This window comes from Wyeomyia smithii, chromosome 2 (genome assembly GCF_029784165.1).
Source record: "Wyeomyia smithii strain HCP4-BCI-WySm-NY-G18 chromosome 2, ASM2978416v1, whole genome shotgun sequence".
Taxonomy (NCBI): Eukaryota; Metazoa; Arthropoda; class Insecta; order Diptera; family Culicidae; genus Wyeomyia; species Wyeomyia smithii.
Window position 1 is genome coordinate 61,841,710 of NC_073695.1, and position 19,975 is coordinate 61,861,684.

Here is a 19,975-nt window from a genome sequence, read left to right on the forward strand (position 1 = left end):
TGAGTATTATAAATGCTGTTCTTTATCGCTACGAATTGCTATTATTTCTTTAAAAAAATATAACTTTGAGCTAATTCACTGGAAACGGCTGAATTTGCTACTGGAATTCAGAAACGCCACCCTCACCATAACATTTTCAAAGAAAGACGGTAAACAATGGAAGGTCAAGGATAATTCGTTCACCAGACCCGGTCGGAAACCCGAGTGACTTCACCAAATCCAGCTAGCAGCAGTTCTCAATGATCCCATGATAGCCCACTAACGATAGATTCAGAGGCCTCATCCTCTCGAACCATCAAGGGTCGACAGCGAGCGTGGCCAGCTTTTCGATTGTGCGGAATGTACCCGGCCCAACAATGCGGCATTGTATATGGTCCAATGCGGAAAGTGTGAGAGTTGATACCATTTCTAGTGCTGTGCGCCGAGCAAATCATCGGCGGCGGCGTAGAAAACATTCAGCCTCAGCGGCGGTCGGCGCGCCGGTGTGACGCCGTTGGCTTTCATCGGCGGCGGCGGCGGCGGCGTGTATCGGCGTGCTTCTGATTACTAAGGGTGTGCGAAACTGGCTTTTCTGGTGTCGAAACGAAACGAAACGAAATTAACCCTTAATTTCGGTTTCGCCGAATTAGTCGAAACGAAATCAAGGTGGATTTCGAGTTCTCGAGACGAAACGAAATTGGTCTCCAAATTTCGCGAAATTTCGCGAAATTTCGAAAAATATAAAAAATGTTTCTAAAACATAGCAATCCAATGATTTGAATCACAAGATGCTTACCTGGTGACGAAGAGTAACGTAGGTATCAGATATCGAAAAACCGACAATGCACAATGGTCGGAAAATTGAAATTTCCGGCCAAAATTAATTTTTTTGTGCCAAATTGTTGGTTTTCCATTGCAGATGATTATAACATATAAAAAAAAGTTTTGTACTGACATGGGGCTGTTTATAAACCACGTAAAATAAGGCAAATGTCTTGTGTTTTCGAATAAACGTAAATAACTCGTTAGTGGAACGAGATAAACGATTACTGTTTTCAGCAAAGATGCACATAATAGTAAAACGCTTCTTATGGCTTTGAGAGTTAGTTCGCGATTTGTCCGCAGAGATTGCGCACGAATTTAACTTTTGATAGGAGCATTCAAGAGATATGGTTTCTTCAGTAAAGTTGTAAAGCAATTCAATTCAAACAAAACTACTGAAGACGAAACGATTTAGCAAATCTCGATTGTAGAGCCAGCAAATGTTGATACAATTCTCTATGGTCTTGTTTGTTAAAAACTGTTTTAAAACGGTGCTTGATCAATTAAATGCAATCATTTATAACATTTTCTGTTCTAGGTTGTATGAACAAACTCACTAAATCGATCTTATGAACTTCCTCGTTAGACATAGCTCGCTTCTTCGTAAAACACTTGAATAAAACTTCAGAACTATAAAGCACACATGAAACCTTGTTTCCTCCACATACACAAGCAATCAGACCGACTCAAAGGAATGAACTAGAATCAGTCAGCCATAAAAGACATATGAGCCGCATGATTCAAGAGTATGATAATATTTGTGAGATTGCGGGTTTATGCGTGGGAGTAGTTGTGAGATTGACGGTTAACTCAATGCAATTTCGTGTATGAAACACCTGACTGCAGTGTTGTAAAGTTCGACCATGAGAACCTCCATTTGTGTGTACAACTTTGTGCTGTATGCCGACATATCCGGTACACAGCTTCTACTTCGGCTGTAAGGCCGTTTACATACTGGCGCGTCCTGCGTTGCGGAGACGGTTCGCCTTGCCGTGGGTTAATGTACAGCTCTGCTTAGCGCTGTACATTAACTCACGGCAAGGCGAACCGTCTCCGCAACGCAGGACGCGCCAGTATGTAAACGGCCTAAATGGCGAGTAAATGCCCAAATGCAAGCTCGAACCATTTGTTTAACTCTGGCAGTTATATTTGTGTATGGTGAGAGAAGTTTGCGTGTGGTGTTTCATGGCCGTGTTTTCATAAAACAAACACTGGGAATCATTTTTGGGATAATAATTCATTTTTATATTCGGTTAAGTAAGGTTAAGGTTAAGGTTAAGTTCACATGAATAATCGCTAAGTCTCTTTAGCAGGTATTAGACGACGCAAATATTTGCTATTTTCGGTACGATTTTATTTGCAAATAAAATCTGTATTGAAAAATAGCAAATATTTGCTTCGTCTAATACCTGTTTCAGCGATGTTGTAATGGGTAAACAAAATAAATTTCAGAAAAAAACTTTGGGTTGGTAAAAAAACATCGATACACGCGAAAACCAATTTATTGCTAATATTAACCTTTTTTTTCTAACAAAATGAAAAAAAAAATTTTTTACTTAAGTGTGTACAACTGAATAATCAAACTAAGTTTTTCCAGTATATTTTTGAACCTAATTGCTATGACATACGTTGATAAGTCTTCATAAAACTCCAAAAAATTACATAGAAAATTAAAAATTTTAAATTACCTTTTTCTACAAAAACCCAAATTTTACTCAAACTTTTAAGATATGTTTTAAACAACGTATATTCTAATGAACCAATTAATCTAATAATTTCATGTGTGTTTTGTACCAAATTGCTCTAATATACGAAAAACTTTGTTAATAAATCACCCAAAAATTCAAAAATTGCAAAAAAATGGAAAATTTTTAATCATCCTTTTCTACCAAAACGCAAATTTTCCGCAAGTTTTTAACACATATTCTTAAAAGGCACAAGTAGGGCTCTCAGACACACTATCAGGTGCTGTGCCTACACGTGCTTACATTTAATGTTTTTGATGGTCAAAATTAGGAAAATTACGCATATTTTCAATGTGGCTTGCGACTGACTCTGTAGGGTTGAAATCCATTACCCATTTTGTTTTAGGGAATTAATTTAATAAGCCTTCAATCATTTGTGAACATATCATGATAGCTTTAGTAGGTTTTTATATATTCCAAAATATTCAGAAAAACTATTTTTCTCCGTTTCTGAAATAGGTAACTTTGAAGGCATTTTTCAACATGAACCGTTTTTTGTATCAAGATTTCATTCAAAAATTATGAAAGTATAGATAAAATACTACAAAATCATGTGCTCAAAACATCCTGAATAGGAAATTCGCATTTTGGTAATTTTGGCCACTCTTTTATATAGGGACCGTCTTATGTGCAATGACGGGAATATCAAAAATGGAAAACTATAATCTTGAAGGTTATACCTATTCATTTATATTAATTATATTGCAGGTAAAAAAAGCGTGATAGATACAAATGATTTAAAGTACACAATTGTAATATCTTTGTAAATAATGATTTAATAAACTTCTGAACTGATTCTTTTGGTTTGAATGAAACTATGTTTAAAATAGTAATCCTTCTTTCATAGCACTTTCATTATTCAAAATCCAAGTTTTGTCTTAGAGCTCAAACTGTAAAACATGAGAGATGGTAGGTAGATTGTCAACCATTCCTGTGAGTTTTGGTGTCCCTAGCAAAGATAACTTTTTCAAAGACTTGACTGCGTTTTTCCCTAAGCAACCATGTATGTCACAAAATATCAAAAAATTGGTCGCAGTGACGATCAAAGGATTAAGAATAAACTTTTGAAAATGATTTTGAAGCGTCCTCCCTGGTTTAGCACGAACGAGCTACATAAGCTCACTAATGTAGAAACATTAGAAAATATGTCAAGCCAAATTATCAACAAATTCCGACAAAAATCGTTGCAATCCTCAATTGCAACGATTAGCTCACTTTATAGTCATTAAGATAGTTTTAAGTTTATTTTAAGTTTTGTTTTATTCCTTTTTTTTCTCCTTGACAAGTAGGTTTGATAATTTTCCTACAATTACATTAACTTAACTGCGAAAGCTAATAACATTCAATAATATAAAAAAGAGTACAAATACATATATATAATAGTGTTGATATGTCACCATTTGTGGCAGAACACACAATAATAATTCTGAATAGATATTAGTACATAAATAAATCATAACAAACATTCCCCCCCCCCCCCCCCCTATTAAAAAAAAAATGGTCGCAGTGACGAAAATACCCAACACGGAGAAAAAAGGACAACCATTTTGAGCTTTAGGGAAACTTTTTTTCGCTTTTGTCGACCAGTGTTATTGAATTTTTTTTTTGACGCCGTTTAGTCAGATTAGACCAAGTGACATCTTCATCAATTCGAGGAAAACAAACTTTAAGTTAACTATTCTGTAAACTTTGAAGTTGTCAATATTTTTGCGCAGTTTTTTAAATGAGTTAAAGTTGATTTTTAACTGAGCAGTTCGACATAAAATGTCCAGTTTCAATATTTTTTGTCATTTTTGGTTTGGCCCAAACTTTGCATAGATGTTTCTATAGGCTGAGAAGCTATTTAAAATGCTATTTCGGGAGGATTATTGTGATTACAAATATTTTCAGAGCCAAAAGTGTTTTGATCAGTTTGACGTCTTCGGCAAAGTTTTCGATAGTAATTTTATCTCTCTGATAAGAAGAACACTAAAAAATTCATTTATTTTAAATGTAAGAGAAATATTAAAACTAATATGAAAAAGCTTATTCTTCAAAAATCTATTTTTTTTTTTGTATAAAAATTACAGGAAAAATACCGCAGCGATGAAGATATAAAGAAAAAAAGTTATATTTTTTCAAAACAATTTTTTTTTCACAGCGTGTTTATTTTTGGAAGGAAAATATTTTTATCTACAACTTTGCCAGAGACACTATGCCAATCAAACAAACTGTTTCGGTTGTAAAAATATTTCAATTATACACAGAGTGCTCTATTGGAGATTAGAAATATTTTTTCAGCTAAATCGATTTGTTTGACTGGCATAACTAGTGTCTCTGGTAAAGTTGTAGAAAATAATTTTGTCCTAAAAAAATGACCTGTTAGTTTCAGCGATACCAAAAATAATAAAATGCATTTGGGGCCATTCCTAAACTACGTGGTGATATTTTGATCCCTTTTATTCCCACTACCCCCCTCCCCCCCGTGGTCGTTTGGAAAGCCCCCTCCCCCAGTCCCCCTCCAACTTTAACCAGGTGGTCTTTTTATTTGCCAAGTGCTCTAACGAAAAATAGTCTGATTATACATGTTTGGTAAAAACTTTGAAAAAGCAATTCTAATCAGACTGTTCCTGTTCGCAATACGGATAATTTTTTTTTAAATTTTTTGCCTAAAATGTATGACGAACGGGCCTTTCAAAAATGCACTATTTTATTACCGTAACTGAATAATTAAATATTCTTCAAATCTCGTTGTTTTTATTTTTATTGTATTTTAATACTAATTGTGGATAGGCCTGTTATCCTAAATTTTCCAGAACAAATAAAGATAAATAAAGTAAAAGGAAACGCCATGTCTAAGTAAAAACAATCAGAAACTTCGAAGAGCAAAATGTTACTCATTCTGATTTTCATAAAAGAATTGATTTATGATCTCATTCTACAAATATATGTACAATAAAGTATGAAAAATTTATAAAAAAATAAAGGTCAAAGAAAACTGATTATTAGTAATTGCGCAAATTGTAAATAGAATTTTCGGTAATATCATTTTCTCAAAAACAAAAATAAATAAAAGATAATGGTTGTATAATTTTTAATAATATTTCACTGTCTCTAACAAATAGGGTATCGAACGTCTTCGTCAGTGGTTTTCTTCGGCCCCCTTTTAAATAAGATCGCTGCAGAAAAACTGCCGAAGAAAACCACTGACGAAGACGTTCGATACCCTATAATGATTTCCTTACCTGAAAGTAATTAATATACGCTATTCTGTTGAGTATATTCAGAATCATTTTCAATACAATTTGTTGTTGAGTATAAAAATAAATAAAATTTGTTTGAACAGTTTGATCATCTACGATAAATTGTACAATGGCTTTTAAATGTCGAACAAAATATAAACATCTTTCTTTCTTCCTTCTGTTCACGAGAATCCAGGTCATATATATTGTTTTTAAGACCAAGGCGTTGATTTTTTTGCCGATCGTTGAGTATTGAAATATACTTCCAGGAAAATGTCACAAATCCTGACGCATTGCAAAAAAGAATTATTATTCTGTAGAAGTAAATGCCATAACTGCTGACAAATCGCAAACTTTCCGTGACATTTATGAATTATCAAGTCGTGTCAAATAAATTTATTAATCAAAAAAAAAAAAAAAATGCGAAAGCTATATTCTTGGTGGCAATAATAAATTATAAGTCAGAAAAAAGATTACGTGGTCTTTTCGTCTTCTATATCTGACTTTTATTAGTAAACCAAATATCTGTTGAGATTTATTCAATTAAATTTATAGTCGCAACGAGCACAACCCAGAAAATAATGTAATAATGCGCATCGGAAATTTGGTCCGAAATTTCGCGAAATTTCGTACTCGTCGAAATTAGAAGTTTAATTTCGCGAAATTTTAGGCGGAGTTTAGCGAAATTCAACGAAACTTTCCGGTAATCTCGCGAAACCGAAATTTCGCGAAATTTCGGAAAATTTCGAGTTTTGCGAAATTATACGAAATCATTCGAAATCTCGCACAGCCTTACTGATTACCACCTCTAAAATATTGCGTTTAATGTTTGATGCAACTTAATACTCTTGATGTGAAATGCTGTATCGAATATTCACAACTCAGGATAATTTACACTCATTGGCTGTGATTCGTGGTATCTCTCGAATCATGAAAAAATCCAGTCTGCATAATTATTGTCGGCGCGTGAAAAATTTTCTCGGCGGCGCGCCGACTCTAAATCGTCGGCGGCGACGGCGTGCGTAAAAGTGTCAGCGGCGGCGGCGTGGCGCGGCGGCGCACAGGACTAACCATTTCTTTTGTACGAAAGTGGACGTTAGTTCAGTGCGATCCAGTGACTTCGCGAACGCGAGAGCTTCAGCGGTTAGAAGAAGACCGATGTGTGCGAAAAAACTATTGGTCGAAAAAACGATGAATGAAAAACTTGAGCGTGAAAAAGAGTACTTGGCTCGGAAGCATGAGCTGCTTTGCTAGCAGGATAATTATGTGAGAAGTCCGCGTAGCAACCGAAGTAGTCTCAGTCCAGAAAGCAGCCGAGGCTAAGTAGAAGCCTGGTTCCACCAACAAGCTACGTCCTGTTCATCCGGAAATGAGGTAACCCAACCGGTCCAGGTTCAAGTAGAACAACCCGTGAGATCTCCGGCACCCATCGATATCAGCGATGTCGCTGAAGAGTATCCCGATCGAACGTTAGCTGGCGTTGAACAGAGGGCGTTTCAAAGCTGCAGTCCAATGAGCAACAACAGCGAATTGATAATTTACCGCGGATTTTAATTTACCATGCAAAATCGTCCCGAGGCTAATTGGAAATTCAACACCGTACCAAGAATGGCAACGTGAGACAAGCGAGATTCGGAAACATGCCCAGCAGTAGAAAAAAGAGCTCCGCCGGCGCGAAGAGCGAGAGCAAGAGTTGGCAAATCTGCTGAAGAGTTCAGCATTGTGTAAGTATTCTTGTTACCGGCTTGCTTCGTCTAATCAGGACTCGCGACCGTTCACCCTCGATATTCGCTTTTCACTTCCCTCAATACTTCTGTGGTTATTGGCCCTGACCAGGGTGGGTAAATGTACTAGTACGCTACAGTATTCACACGACAGTAGCAAGATATTTGTGATTACCACTGTGGAATGAAACATTACGCGACAGTAGCCGCTACCCATGGGCGCAACTAAGGAAAATTTCAGGGGGGCTAGTTTTCATGTATGAAATTTAAAAAAAAACGGAAAAACAGAGTTTTAATATGCTTATTCAATAACGTTTAAACTAGTGTCGTAACAGCAGAAAAAATCACTTCGGGATAGAATATCCGAAGATGTACTGAATATCTTGAACACAGCGTCAACGCCAACCTCTTTCAGCAACACTGATTTGATATTGAGGAGAGCCAGGTTTGGAAAATGGCTGGGCAGTGCTTTTTAACAGCACACCCGTACTAGCTGGTATAAAATAGACCCCAGTGTGATTCAAGGCATAATGCCCTATTCCTACCTCCACGTGTTACCGACTGTGATACGAGCAACCAAGAGAAAACCGGTGAACCAGTGGGAACTTGGTCGTATGCTGACAGGAAAGGGGTAGTTGTTCTCCTTAGAGAGCAGCTTGTCTGAACCCCACAGGCTAGGGGCGGCTCAAACAGCGACTGATCCGGACCGAACGGCTGAACTATGAAATGCGGTGTCTCGCCAGCTACATCTATGGCGGCAGCCCCGTCGCGAGACTAGGCATCGCAGCCCTAGTAAGGCAGCATACTAAAATAAACATACTACGAAGAATCAAGAATTCAAAACGAACCGGAACAATAGGCAATGACCCAACCGACGAAATAAGGACGACGATTAGAAGCTCGGTACATGTAACAGTAGATCGCTCAACGCCCCGGATGTCGACTGGATTCCGCTGGATCAGCTAGAAACCCGCCACTTCGACATCGTTGCGCTCCAGGAGCTTTGCCTGAAAGAAGAGAAGGTACGGTGGATTTGTGACCGCAAGGCACAGTACCACCAAAGCGATGGCACAACCAATGAGCTTGGTAGCGGTTTTATAGTGCTGTGCAGGATGCAGAGTCGTGTGATGAAGTGGCAGGCAATCAGCGACAGGTTGTGTTTGTTGAGAATAAAAGGCTGGTTCTACAACTACACTATTCCCAATGTGCACTGACCTCACGAAGGAAGACCTGATGCAGAAAAAGAAACGTTCTACGCACAGCTGGAGAAACTTAACGATAGCTGCTCGTGTAGAGACATCAAGATCGTCATTGGGGACATGAACAGAAGGAAAGACTTATATAAGTCGGTAATCAGCCCGCACAGCCTGTACACCGTGACGAACGACAACGGCCAGCTATGCACCAACTTCGCAGCTTCCCACGGGCTGGCAGTCCAAAGTCCCTTCTTTCCTCGACCAACGTACAGCAAAACAATTGACCACGTACTCATCGACGGCCCGTTCTTCACAGACATTACATACGTACGCATCAATCACAGTGCTGATCGTACATGACTACTTCAATACAAAAAACTACAAAACTCTGATATAACCGGTAGTCCTCTACGGAAGTCCTCTTGGTGTTTTCGAACGGAAGATGCTGTAGACTATCTACGGTGGAGTACAAACGGACGACGGATAACGGCGACAGTGCATGAACCATTTTTTTTTGTAAGATTTGGACCACTGCGACCATTGTTTTGATCTTTTGTGGTATACCTCTTCTTTAGTCTAGGTACATGAACCATTAGCTACAAGCGCTGCTTGGAGAGAACCCCATTGCGCACCAGGCGAAAGACAACAGGTTGCGGTGGGCCGGTCACGTCGTAAGGATGTCGGACGACAACCCTGTGGAATCACTTCTCTTCAGCAAACCCTACCGGCAACAGAAAGTAAGGGGCGCAGGAACTGGTGAAACACAGCCCAAAACCGAGTAAAATGGCGACAACTTCTTGATACAGCACGAGTTACTACAGCTCTTGTCTGACTGGTAAGATGAGTAAGAGAGCAAGGCTTGAGAAACGATCCTGGGTGCAGAACTAGTTTTTAGCCAATGAATAACGACATCTCAATTTGTGTTGATTTTGATGCTCTGATAAGTAGTATGGAATGTATTTATATTGAATACAATCATTCTCTGGAAAATTCTAGGGGGGGGCTAAACACTTTCTAGAGGGGGCTGAAGCCCCCCCTAGCCCCCACGTAGTTGCGCCCATGCTGCTACCGAAGTTTCATACGATCTGCGTTATCTCTTGCTTTTTGTCACGAATTCAATATGAGCAACAATTCTCTCGCTCACTTCTCTTTATATTGTTGTCATTGTATAAACAATCTCTGGCTCGTGTGTTATTGACTGTAGCTGTCTGTGCTATTTATTGCATTTATTACGAATTGAAGTGGAATCAATTTACTTAGCATCGATTTTTATTTGGGTCGGAGGACGTTGACTGAATTTGTAAGATTCATGCTTTTATTCTCCTGCCTTTGCTTAAATATGCTAAATTTGGATGAGACTTTCGCTACAACGAACTATTTTCGAATGAAAAAGTTTAGAAGTTGGGATTAAAATCTTCTGGTTCTTCTACGATTGATGTTATTTTTCGGCAGTACATACATAGAAATTATTTATTTTCCATCTTATTACTGTATTAAATTGTCGCATGATTGCTAATTATTGTCATTCGCCTAATGAAGCGGTTCTCAACCTGTGGTACGCGTACCCCTGGGGGTACTCGAAAGCCTTCAGGGGGTACGCGAAAGAAAAATTAGTAATGGCGGACAAAGTATTTTTTTTTATAATACTCAATTTGTTGTTCAATCTTACTCTTAAAACATGACTGTAGCAATCAAATTAACCATAGTTCATTTTGCAACCTTAACTAGACTACCACAACATGATTTACCACTACTCTTTCCCACTCTGCGAGAACATTTCAAACCAGGGGGTACAATCGATATGAAAAATATCGCCAAGGGGTACGCGGAGAAAAAAAGGTTGAGAAGCGCTGGCCTAATGCGACAGTCGAAATATCGAAGCGGCCGGAGATCGGCATAGAAGAGAAACGTTAACCATCCGTGTTGGCTTCTAGTCACACGATTCTCTCAAATAGAGAAGCGTACAGTTGAACGCTGCTGTCGCAGTCTGCAAGAAAGGCAACAGTACTTTTCGATACGGTGTCATGCAAAAATGTCAACTGTTCGACACACTGGCCCTGACACAAGTAAAAGAGATTTTTAAGGCTGTTCGCACCTACGCGAATTCTCATATGCAATTGTCAATTTATGTGTGAAAACAAAAGAAAAAATATTTCCCTCCTTCACTTTCGCAAGTAAAAACCAAACCAATATCAACAGAGTCGTCAGGGCCAATTGCCACCACCTCGTTACTCTAGTACCACCAAAACTCTCCACATACACAGTTAGCGTTACTCACTCAATTTATCTTACAACATACACTTAGCTGAGTTCGTTTTTTCACAAGCATGGACAACTGATGGAGGAGATTTATCCGAAGATTTAACAGTGTCAAAAGGAAAAGAAAGCGTTAAAACTTCGAGAGTTGATTCCCTGGAAGTGGTCCTACAGTAAAGAGCTACACACATAGGCGCCGACTTTATAGAGTTATTTAGGGAGGCGAGAGTTTAAAAAAATCTGATTTGTCTAATTCTAGAAAAAAAAATTGCGTGCGATACGTCTTGACGTTTAGTGATTGGAATGACAGTTTTGATAGTAACTATCATAGACCACAATTTTGCAAAATGGCGTGAGGGTTGTGAAGCCTCAAAATAAATAACAAATAAGGGAAACGAAAACAAAATAACAAATAATGGAAACGTAAAAAGCGACGCCAACTTTCTAGAATTATTGAGAAGGCAAAATGATACGTTGCCCCTCGAGAAAAATATTGGAGGAGCAAAAAGTGCCTTGAACCCCCAAGTTGACACCTATGGTTACACATCATTGGGTAAAGAATAGTAAAGGAACAAAATGAAATATAATAATCATACTTTTGATTACACTAACTATAATAATTCGATTTTTATTCTGAAGTGTTCGAAGTTTAAATCAAAACGGTATATCCATTTCAAACTTCTTTCCAAGGTGCGAAGAGAAGCTTTTCAGCATTTTTTAAAATTTTTTAAATGAATTATTCAAAAGAAAAAAAAATATACAAGCAAACAATATTGCGGAGAGCTAGACATGAGAATTGATCCTGCCTGCTGACCTTACTGAACTCCATTTTCAATCGCCGTATTACTGAGAAGCTTCTCTCCGCCCCTTGAGAATATGTTTGAAATATATATGTTTGAAAAGTGAATATGTTTGAAAAGTGACCAGACGTCCCCCGTTTCGCGGAACAGTCCTGCGTTTGAACAAATTGTCCCGCTTAGAAATACGTCTCGCGAAATGTCCTACGTTCATCAAAAGTGTCCCGCACGCTTTTGAAATATCCCGCGGTTTCAACAAAATAATACTAACGGATGTTACTTTCACTGGGATAACATTCTGACAAGCATCATTCTACTCATTATTGCGTCTCTTTACGTCTATAACCGCCAAAGAAAAGGTGGTACGGTAACCAGAGGTATTCGGCAGCTTCGAATGTTTTTATTGTACGGTCAGTTTTTTAAGCGATTGCTTTCTTCAAAAACTCAAAAATGGTACAAGATATCGACTTCGTTCCAATCACGTTTTCCATTTTAGGACAAAGATTTCAAAAATGAACTACAATTTTTGGTTTAAATACTGAAAATTTGTATTATTGTATTTTGGTCTTTAGACTGACCAGTGACCACCACCATATTCAATTAACAGTTCGCACGTTTTGGGACAGTTTTCTACGTTATTTTTTCAACTCAGTTTAGTATTTGGAACGTATCCCCGCGTAAAGAAACCAGACTGTGTTTACTGTACTTTAAATTTCAAATACAATATTGGTGCACTTGAAATGGAACACCAACATTACAATGTTACCATTAATTTAGATAAATGTTACGTTTGATAACCTTGAAATGTGCATAATTAATAACAATCGCAACGTAACAATTACATTACCAAAAGGATATTTCGATACATTACAAGTAAAGCATTTTTGTTACATTGCATGTACGTTAAATACTGTTACATAACAATGTTACCATTTTTTTAGTAACAGTTATGTTGTAATTACATAACTTTGTAACGTAGCAATGTTACTTCTGTGTTACAGAACAGCAACATTGTGTTACATTCAATGTTGACCGGGTAGTTATGATGAACGATTGCAGATTTAATTCTAGAAAAGCAAGAGGAATAAGTTGAAATTATGACTAGGTCAAATAAATCCAAAATATATCTTCAAATCAATTCAAGATTCATTGAGTAACCTTTATTAAGTTACTAATTATAATTGTAACCCAGAACTTGAAAAATCTTAGGTATTCAAATTTCCTTTATTAAATATTTTTGGCGACACTGGCAAGCGTCTTGCCGGAAAATTAAAATGTTTTATGAGGGCTATTTTGAGCGAAAAGAAGAATAACTAGAAGCCACTTGTCACGTCCTGTCCTAGCTAGCAATATGTAACCAGATATTTGCCGTGTCAAATAGACTATTTATTATTGATTAAAAGAAATATAATTAGATAGCGCTACAATCGACAGTCATCTAGCCCCCTCGGAAGGTCAGTACGCAGAGCATATCGATAAAGGAGAACATTCAACACGCAGCCACCTTTTTCAAAAGGAATTGTCATCGCGCATTTCTTCATTCTTGCCTCATTCGCCGCTGGTTCACGCACACCAACACAGCAAATCTTCGCGCGTGTCATCTTTCCCTAGCGGCGAGCAAAATTCAACTCCTTTTCCATTTTCATTCGTGTTCGGCGGTGGGCTGCTGCGTGACAGTGCCCTACGTGTGTGACACAAAATCCTATTTTTCTACACTATTCAATCGAATTTAGTAACCTGCATCGTTTGCCAATCGCCATTAGTGAACAATTGCAACATAAAGTGAGAAAAAGTGAAAAATTTTGCCAGTTCGACAACGTACCGATAGGCGAAAGAGAAAGTAATGGCTGGAAAAACGAACGAAGAAGTTGAGGTAAGTGGTTTCCACTTTTGGAATGGCACGAGTGGTTCAATCCCGCTAGCTCCCATTTCCTCGAATGGCATGTGAATCCCTGCCGGAACTGGAATCTGTAATTTCCTATTGGAAAATAATCATCCTTTGCAACGAATTGTTTCAATAGCATGACTAGATAGTTCCCGAAGGCCGAAATTGACCGTGTCCTGTTCTGCAAGCTTTTGCATAATGTGCTCCGTCGGTGCAACCATATTGAATCATTTGTGGAACGAGTGCTATTTCATTCCTTTTGCACTTTCTGGTAGTCGTTCGTTTTGACAGTGTTGCCAGAAACATTAGTAATAATGCAAACGTGATATTTCTGCGAGATCAAAAAGCTTGCAATAAAAAAAAATATATCCCTCAACTTCCGTATTTATGTTTCCGTTTTCTTCTATGCTAAAAATTTAATTTAAAGTTTTATTGCGTTAGCCGTGTCAACATACAATACTTGTAATGATAACAGGTTATAGCATCACAGCAACCTATGGAAGAGTTCGATAAATTTTCTTATCATTCAAATTATGGCCGGTGATCGACGACGTTGACGTAAAATAGCAAAAAACAGTCATTCTGGAGCACTCAAAAATTCCGAAACTCTTTCACTTAATCTGCACTATTCTGAGCCGTTAATTTGTTGCGCAGCCAAATTCTTTTTCAAATACCGTATTACCCTTCAAGTATGATGCTTTACAGAAATCGGTTCCGGAAGCATCAACTGCACCCAAGTTACTATGATTACAGTCAAATCCGACCGCCCATGGATGATTGTTATTACGATTATGTAGTCAACGGATTCCGTTTTGCACAAAAACTGACTAATAAAATTGTATCTTTCAGAAGCAAGAAGAAAGTACCGAGCAGAACCATGCCGATCAAAATGCCGTTGTAGATCCGGAGTGTTTGATCAAACATCCGCTACAGTTCACCTGGACTCTCTGGTATCTGGAACCGGACCGTACGAAAACATGGGAGGAAACACTGAATGAAGTGACCAGTTTTTCAACAGTAGAGGACTTCTGGAGTTTGTACAATCACATCAAAGGCCCGACCGACATCAAGGTGGGCAGCGATTACTGCCTATTTAAGGCCGGCATCCGTCCGATGTGGGAAGACGAGAGCAACAAGCGGGGCGGTCGGTGGATGGTCAATGTGCCGCGACAACAACGCCAGGAGCTGGACAAATATTGGCTTGATACGGTGAGTTGTTGTCTGGTTAATCCGATCAAAGAATAACGTTTAGTTGGTGCGTTTCAGATTCTGTGTTTAATCGGGGAAGCATTCGAAAATCCGGAAGAAATTTGCGGAGCAGTTATCAATGTACGACAAAAAGCAGATAAAATTGGTAAGTATAGCAAATATATCCCTATTCAAAAATATAATTGATGCCGAGAGATCAAGTTTCACGAAACATAATAATAATTTTTTTAGTCCAAGAAAAGCGTGGGTAAAGGCAATATTTTGGAAACTGTCTTGGACTCAATCAACACCAGTGTTATTTTCAAGAGAATAATAGGTTGCTTTTTTTCTTGTTGCGACTTTCATACGTAAAGACCGATTTAAATCGGTTGGAAAATGCTATAAATACTCATATTTCAAATGAGCTGAATAAAACGGCATTCAAACGTTCAAATAGAACTAACGAAAACGGGAATACAATTCTTTGATACTTTTGTACGAATTTAACAATCATAAACATGAATAGGACTGGTTGTCCGACTTTTCCAAGAAAACCATTCCCCAGAAAATAAAGTGTCGAAGGATTTTCCCCAGAATGAACCATTCTCCAGAATACCAAATCCCAGAATATACTAGTTACCAGAATTCTAAACCCCTGAAAGTACTAGTTACCAGAAAACCGTTTCCCAGAATGCACCAATGCCCAGAAAACTATTCTCCAGCATCACCGTAACCAGAATTCTGAATTGACTGTTTATCGATGACTGCAGCCCAAACCGGGAAGCGTATGAACCCGGGCGCGGCGGGCGAGCGAGCGCACCGCACGCCCGCGTGAGGCGGACGAACGGGCGGCCCACACCACCACACGGCCGGACGCCCCGGAGTGCGTTGAGGCAGAAGCGCCGGCAGGCCCACGGAGCGACACGAAGCAGGAGCACGACCGCAGACCCGCGACCCGGCAGCCCCGTAGCACGAGTCATCCCAGTCTTCAGAGCCAATCCTTATCCCGCAGTTACGGATCTAATTTGCCGACTTCCCTTACCTACACTGATCTATCGACTAGAGACTCTAAACCTTGGAGACCTGCTGCGGATTCGGTACAAGCTGTTGAGAGTTTGCGTGCCCCAGTCTTCGATTTTCAAGGTCCAAGAAGAGAATATCGACACAGCAATTTAATACCATGCTCTACTAGCCTGTCCAACCATATCTCTCTATGAAAGACTTCCATGGCTAGTATGACTGTTAAACAGAAAAGAAAACTCTTCCGATATCTCTTGTTGGCTTCTCGGAAGAAAGGATTCATGTTGCCATGATTACAAAGGCGCTACCGTTTCCGGTGTGCACGCCAATGCAAACGTATACTCAACAGGCTCCGGCTGTTGCATCAACCCAGGTAAACGAACGAACTTCTACAGAGGTAATTTCAGCAGGGGGGGCTGCCCCCCATGTGAACTAGATTAACCGAATTAAGATAAGAAGGGGTATTTAAGATTTTTGGTCAAAAAGCCCTAGAAATCAATTCGCTACTGTGTTTTTGTGGTCAAATTGTGATGTTCATTCAGCCATAAACGATTACTGAAAGCTCTCTGATTTTATGACTATGGCCTGGTGTCAAGCGCTTACTTGTTTATTACATAAAAGAACAAATGTATTAGTTGACAATAAGTTGATTCAAATGATAAAATCGTTATACATTTCAGATATACAAAAACTCAGTTTTTAAAAGATTTTCCATGTTAAAAAAATAAAAATGCATATTTCTTCGTTTTTGGATAACAGTTTTCTGGAAAACGGTATTTTCTGGGCATTGGTTCATTCCTGATAATAACTTTCTGGGGATTAGTACTTTCTGGGTAACAGTTTTCTGGTGATTGGTACATTCTGGGATTTTGTTTTCTGGGGAAAGAGCTTCGGCGTTTTATTTTCTGGGGAATAGTTTTCGAGGAATTGTTATACAATCAATAGGACTAAGGCTAAGACTAAGGAAAACACTGAATAATCATAACTACTGTTACTGGCTATTCGCAAAATATGCCAATTATTAGCGATGAATAACGAAAAGAGTAACGGTACTAGGTACAAGATTCTTATCATCATACTATCTCAGTGGCAATTGTAAGTTTATCGCATCTAGCAAAAAATGCCTTAATTAATACGGTCATAGAACACTCTTGATCCTAAAGAAATGGCGACTCTTATTCGAGCCTCAACGAAAAAGTAAACTCTTGAGTAAACTAGACACGGATCTAGTAAGAAAGAACGGTAGAAAATGATAGGCAATAGTTGCAATATTCTCGAGCAGACTTAGCTGCGGAGACGTGGTTTTCATGACTAGGGAACATTGAAAACAGTATCTTGCAGTAATGTTAAAGAGGGTTTGTTTCAAATTACAGATAACTTTAACGGTTTCTTCGTTTGTTATGATGAAGAAACTAGCACTGAATACTAGAATTAATCAGCAATCGGCAATGGTTCAGCTGTAGCAATGCTGTCAAGTGCAGTGCACAAGATTCGTACTCATGCTCTTTCTATTCTCCCATTGCAGCGATCTGGACGGCCAACTACGGCAATCGCGAAGCAATTTTGTCCATTGGACGCATCTACAAGGAACGATTAGGAATGAAACATCCGATCATGTACCATCTACACAAGGACACGATGATTAAATCCGGTTCAAGTGTCAAAGCAGTTTACACAATGTAGATCAGGGCCGCCACCGGTTGGTGTTCTCCAGTAATCGTTGATTTTACTATATTATTTTGCTCTACCCTCAAACCCCTGCCACCAGCAAATTGTATCACGAAAACTCGCCTGCAAGCTTGGGCTGTTCTTCTCCTCTTGCTAATGAAAAAAACAACTTATCGGTTCTTAATAGGATTTCCGAGTTGAACTCCTAACAAAAACACACGTATTTATATTCAATTCTAACGTTAAATAAATGAATTTATTCGATACGCATTAACAAATCAGTAGAGCCTTGGTGGGTGGGGTTTCGTGGAAAAACCTACCATCAGGGACGACGATTAGGGCTTGTGGGAAAAAAGAATTTCGAAAACGACGAAAAAAAAACAAAACCGCTTTAGTTATGTGAGAGACTACTTTCACTTTTGTTTAATGGATTTGTTAGAATCGAGGAAATAACGACCACACGCATATTTGGGTTGTAAAACAACGCAACAGACCAAGCAGCTGGGTCTTGTGCTTATTTCCTTTCATAGAATAGAGAAACCATTTGTTACTGCATCAAGCAGCAATATATTGAATTCAACCAGAAACAGTTTAAAATTATTGATTATTAATTATAATGGATTATCAACTAATAATTTACAATAATGATAGTTATCTATGGCTTATTTTTTTATTATAAACGAAAGTGAATGATTGTGTGAAAGCACTCATTATACTTGCTTTTCTAGAACGAAGTGTGTCTGCATTCAAATTAAAAAGAAACCCCCGCCATCAGCTCGTCATTTTATCTACCTTACGTTTCAGATCTTTTCTTCTAATGTTAATCAACGCTTCTCCGAGCAGAAGTAAAAATGCTTGCTCACTTGAACAATTTCTCTCAGCTTCTTCCAGAACGTCGCTAATTCTTTCCTTTACATCTCGTGGACGACGTTCCTCTATTGCAAATAAGCTTGCGGAATTGAGCTGTAATTGACGGCCTAAGGCATTCCAATCACGACCTATTTCGTTGACCAACAGCTGATGAATCTCACAACGATATCTGGAGAAGTTTTTGGCTTCACCATGGGATTCATGTTTTGGCTCTGATATAATTGACTCCGGATCGCCTAGCTTAGCTTGTTCGATTTCTTTCTCCAACAATGTTCTTCGATCACGATGACGGAGATCTGAAAATGAGAATATCGTAAAATAAAAATCTTCACTCAGGTCCTATATGTACGCGCTCACCTTCTAGATACAACCGTTTAATAGAAGCGTAGTGTTGCTTTAACAAAGATCTATAATTTTCCAACTGCTTAGTATATTTTGTGTCCCCAATAGTTTTATCCATAACTATTAGAGGCTCAACCTTTATCATGCTTAAAAGGTTTCGTATTTCCAGCAGTCGAAATAAGTCGATCAACCGATGGACACGGCAGAGCTTTCGCGTTGAATTTACTTCAGCTTTTACGGCATCTTTACACCTTTGCAATTGGCTTGGGCCAATGTTACAATGATCAGCGACAGTTTTCAGGTTCACGTAATCGTTACACAACTGCTTGTAAATCGTGAGATCCCTCGTGATCGATGTGGCCATCTTCTAGGATTTTGAATTGTGCTTCCGTTTCCTGCGCCGATTCCTGTTGGATTTGCGAATAAGTTGAAAGAAAAAAGATTAAAAAAATGAACGCAGCCGCCTATGACAAGCTTACCCAATGGATGGTTTGTTTCCCGGATAACTACATTGAGCCCAATGAGGTATACAAAGGTAAGGTAGAAGAAGACATTTGTCTGTATTAGTAATGAAAAAAGGGTAAATAGAAGCACGTGTTGGGGTTGTGACGTAGAACTCCAAAAACAAGAAAATGCCATTTAGAATTGTGTTCCGCTTTGTTTGACGATGCAGGCAGGCATTCTCAGCCGTAAACTGTCATAACTTGTAAAAATTTATTGAAAAAAAAGTACCGAACAGTGAATTTTGGGCATTGTTTTTTGACTTCTATGTCATCACTGTTAACAAAAAAGAAGCCCTTTAAACCCGAGACTCAAACCATCTCCGTACCTTTCTATGGTGCTTATTACGGGAGTCACTTCACGGTGAAATATATTTCACTTTCACGCTCACTTCACTTTTTGAGACCTATTCCCGATTCCACCTCAAGTGAGGTGACAAAAATCACCTCCGTGGAGTGAAATTGGCAGTGAAGTGAAAACGAGAATAGGACAAGTGAAATGAGCGAGTTTCTCAGCTCAAAAATTTCTAAGTCCCGGAAAGTCGATTGAGCTGAAATTTTGTAAGAGGACATTTTTCGACAAGAGGAAACTTTTGAGCCCTACCGCTAAACGAAATTCGAAGGTCAATTTTTCCCTTACGTTCCATTGGCCGCAGCTCAAAAATTTGTAAGTCCCAGAGAGCCGATTTTTTTCAAGAAAAAAAGATTCGCCTTGTTACTGGAAAATAAATCCCATACATATTACCGCTAGATCACAAATCA

General features: G+C 38.6%; 2 protein-coding genes across 4 annotated transcripts; one reads left to right on the plus strand and one right to left on the minus strand.

The window, feature by feature from the left end:
* The first annotated feature begins 13,314 nt into the window (after window positions 1-13,314).
* LOC129724198 (eukaryotic translation initiation factor 4E1-like) lies at window positions 13,315-18,231 on the plus strand. Of its 3 annotated transcripts, none has more exons than XM_055678890.1 (4): window positions 13,315-13,613; window positions 14,475-14,834; window positions 14,892-14,979; window positions 17,359-18,231. In XM_055678890.1, the coding sequence occupies exons 1-4, from the start codon at window positions 13,584-13,586 to the stop codon at window positions 17,514-17,516; spliced, it is 636 nt and encodes a 211-aa protein (XP_055534865.1). In that variant the 5' UTR covers window positions 13,315-13,583; the 3' UTR covers window positions 17,517-18,231. The 3 variants fall into 3 exon arrangements, with proteins under 3 accessions (XP_055534865.1, XP_055534866.1, XP_055534864.1); XM_055678891.1 differs by having other exon boundaries at window positions 13,358-13,613; window positions 14,478-14,834; XM_055678889.1 differs by lacking the exon at window positions 13,315-13,613 and adding an exon at window positions 14,175-14,418.
* Window positions 17,892-19,150, minus strand: LOC129724197 (fas-associated death domain protein). Its single transcript, XM_055678888.1, has 2 exons — window positions 18,729-19,150; window positions 17,892-18,667 (listed from the first exon to the last, which is right to left on the minus strand). Exons 1-2 carry the CDS (start codon window positions 19,075-19,077, stop codon window positions 18,273-18,275), a joined length of 744 nt encoding a protein of 247 aa, XP_055534863.1. The 5' UTR covers window positions 19,078-19,150; the 3' UTR covers window positions 17,892-18,272.
* Window positions 19,151-19,975: the final 825 nt, after the last annotated feature.

Bases quoted from the DNA above. Each gene is read 5' to 3' on its own strand.
- LOC129724198 (XM_055678889.1), top strand. From the start codon at position 14,317: ATGATGCTTTACAGAAATCGGTTCCGGAAGCATCAACTGCACCCAAGT. The intron at 14,419-14,474 runs GTAGTCAACGGA...TGTATCTTTCAG, and splicing joins ATGATTGTTATTACGATTAT to AAGCAAGAAGAAAGTACCGA. The intron at 14,980-17,358 runs GTAAGTATAGCA...CTCCCATTGCAG, and splicing joins ACAAAAAGCAGATAAAATTG to CGATCTGGACGGCCAACTAC.
- LOC129724197 (XM_055678888.1), bottom strand. From the start codon at position 19,077: ATGGCCACATCGATCACGAGGGATCTCACGATTTACAAGCAGTTGTGT. The intron at 18,668-18,728 runs GTGAGCGCGTAC...TCTCATTTTCAG, and splicing joins TAAACGGTTGTATCTAGAAG to ATCTCCGTCATCGTGATCGA.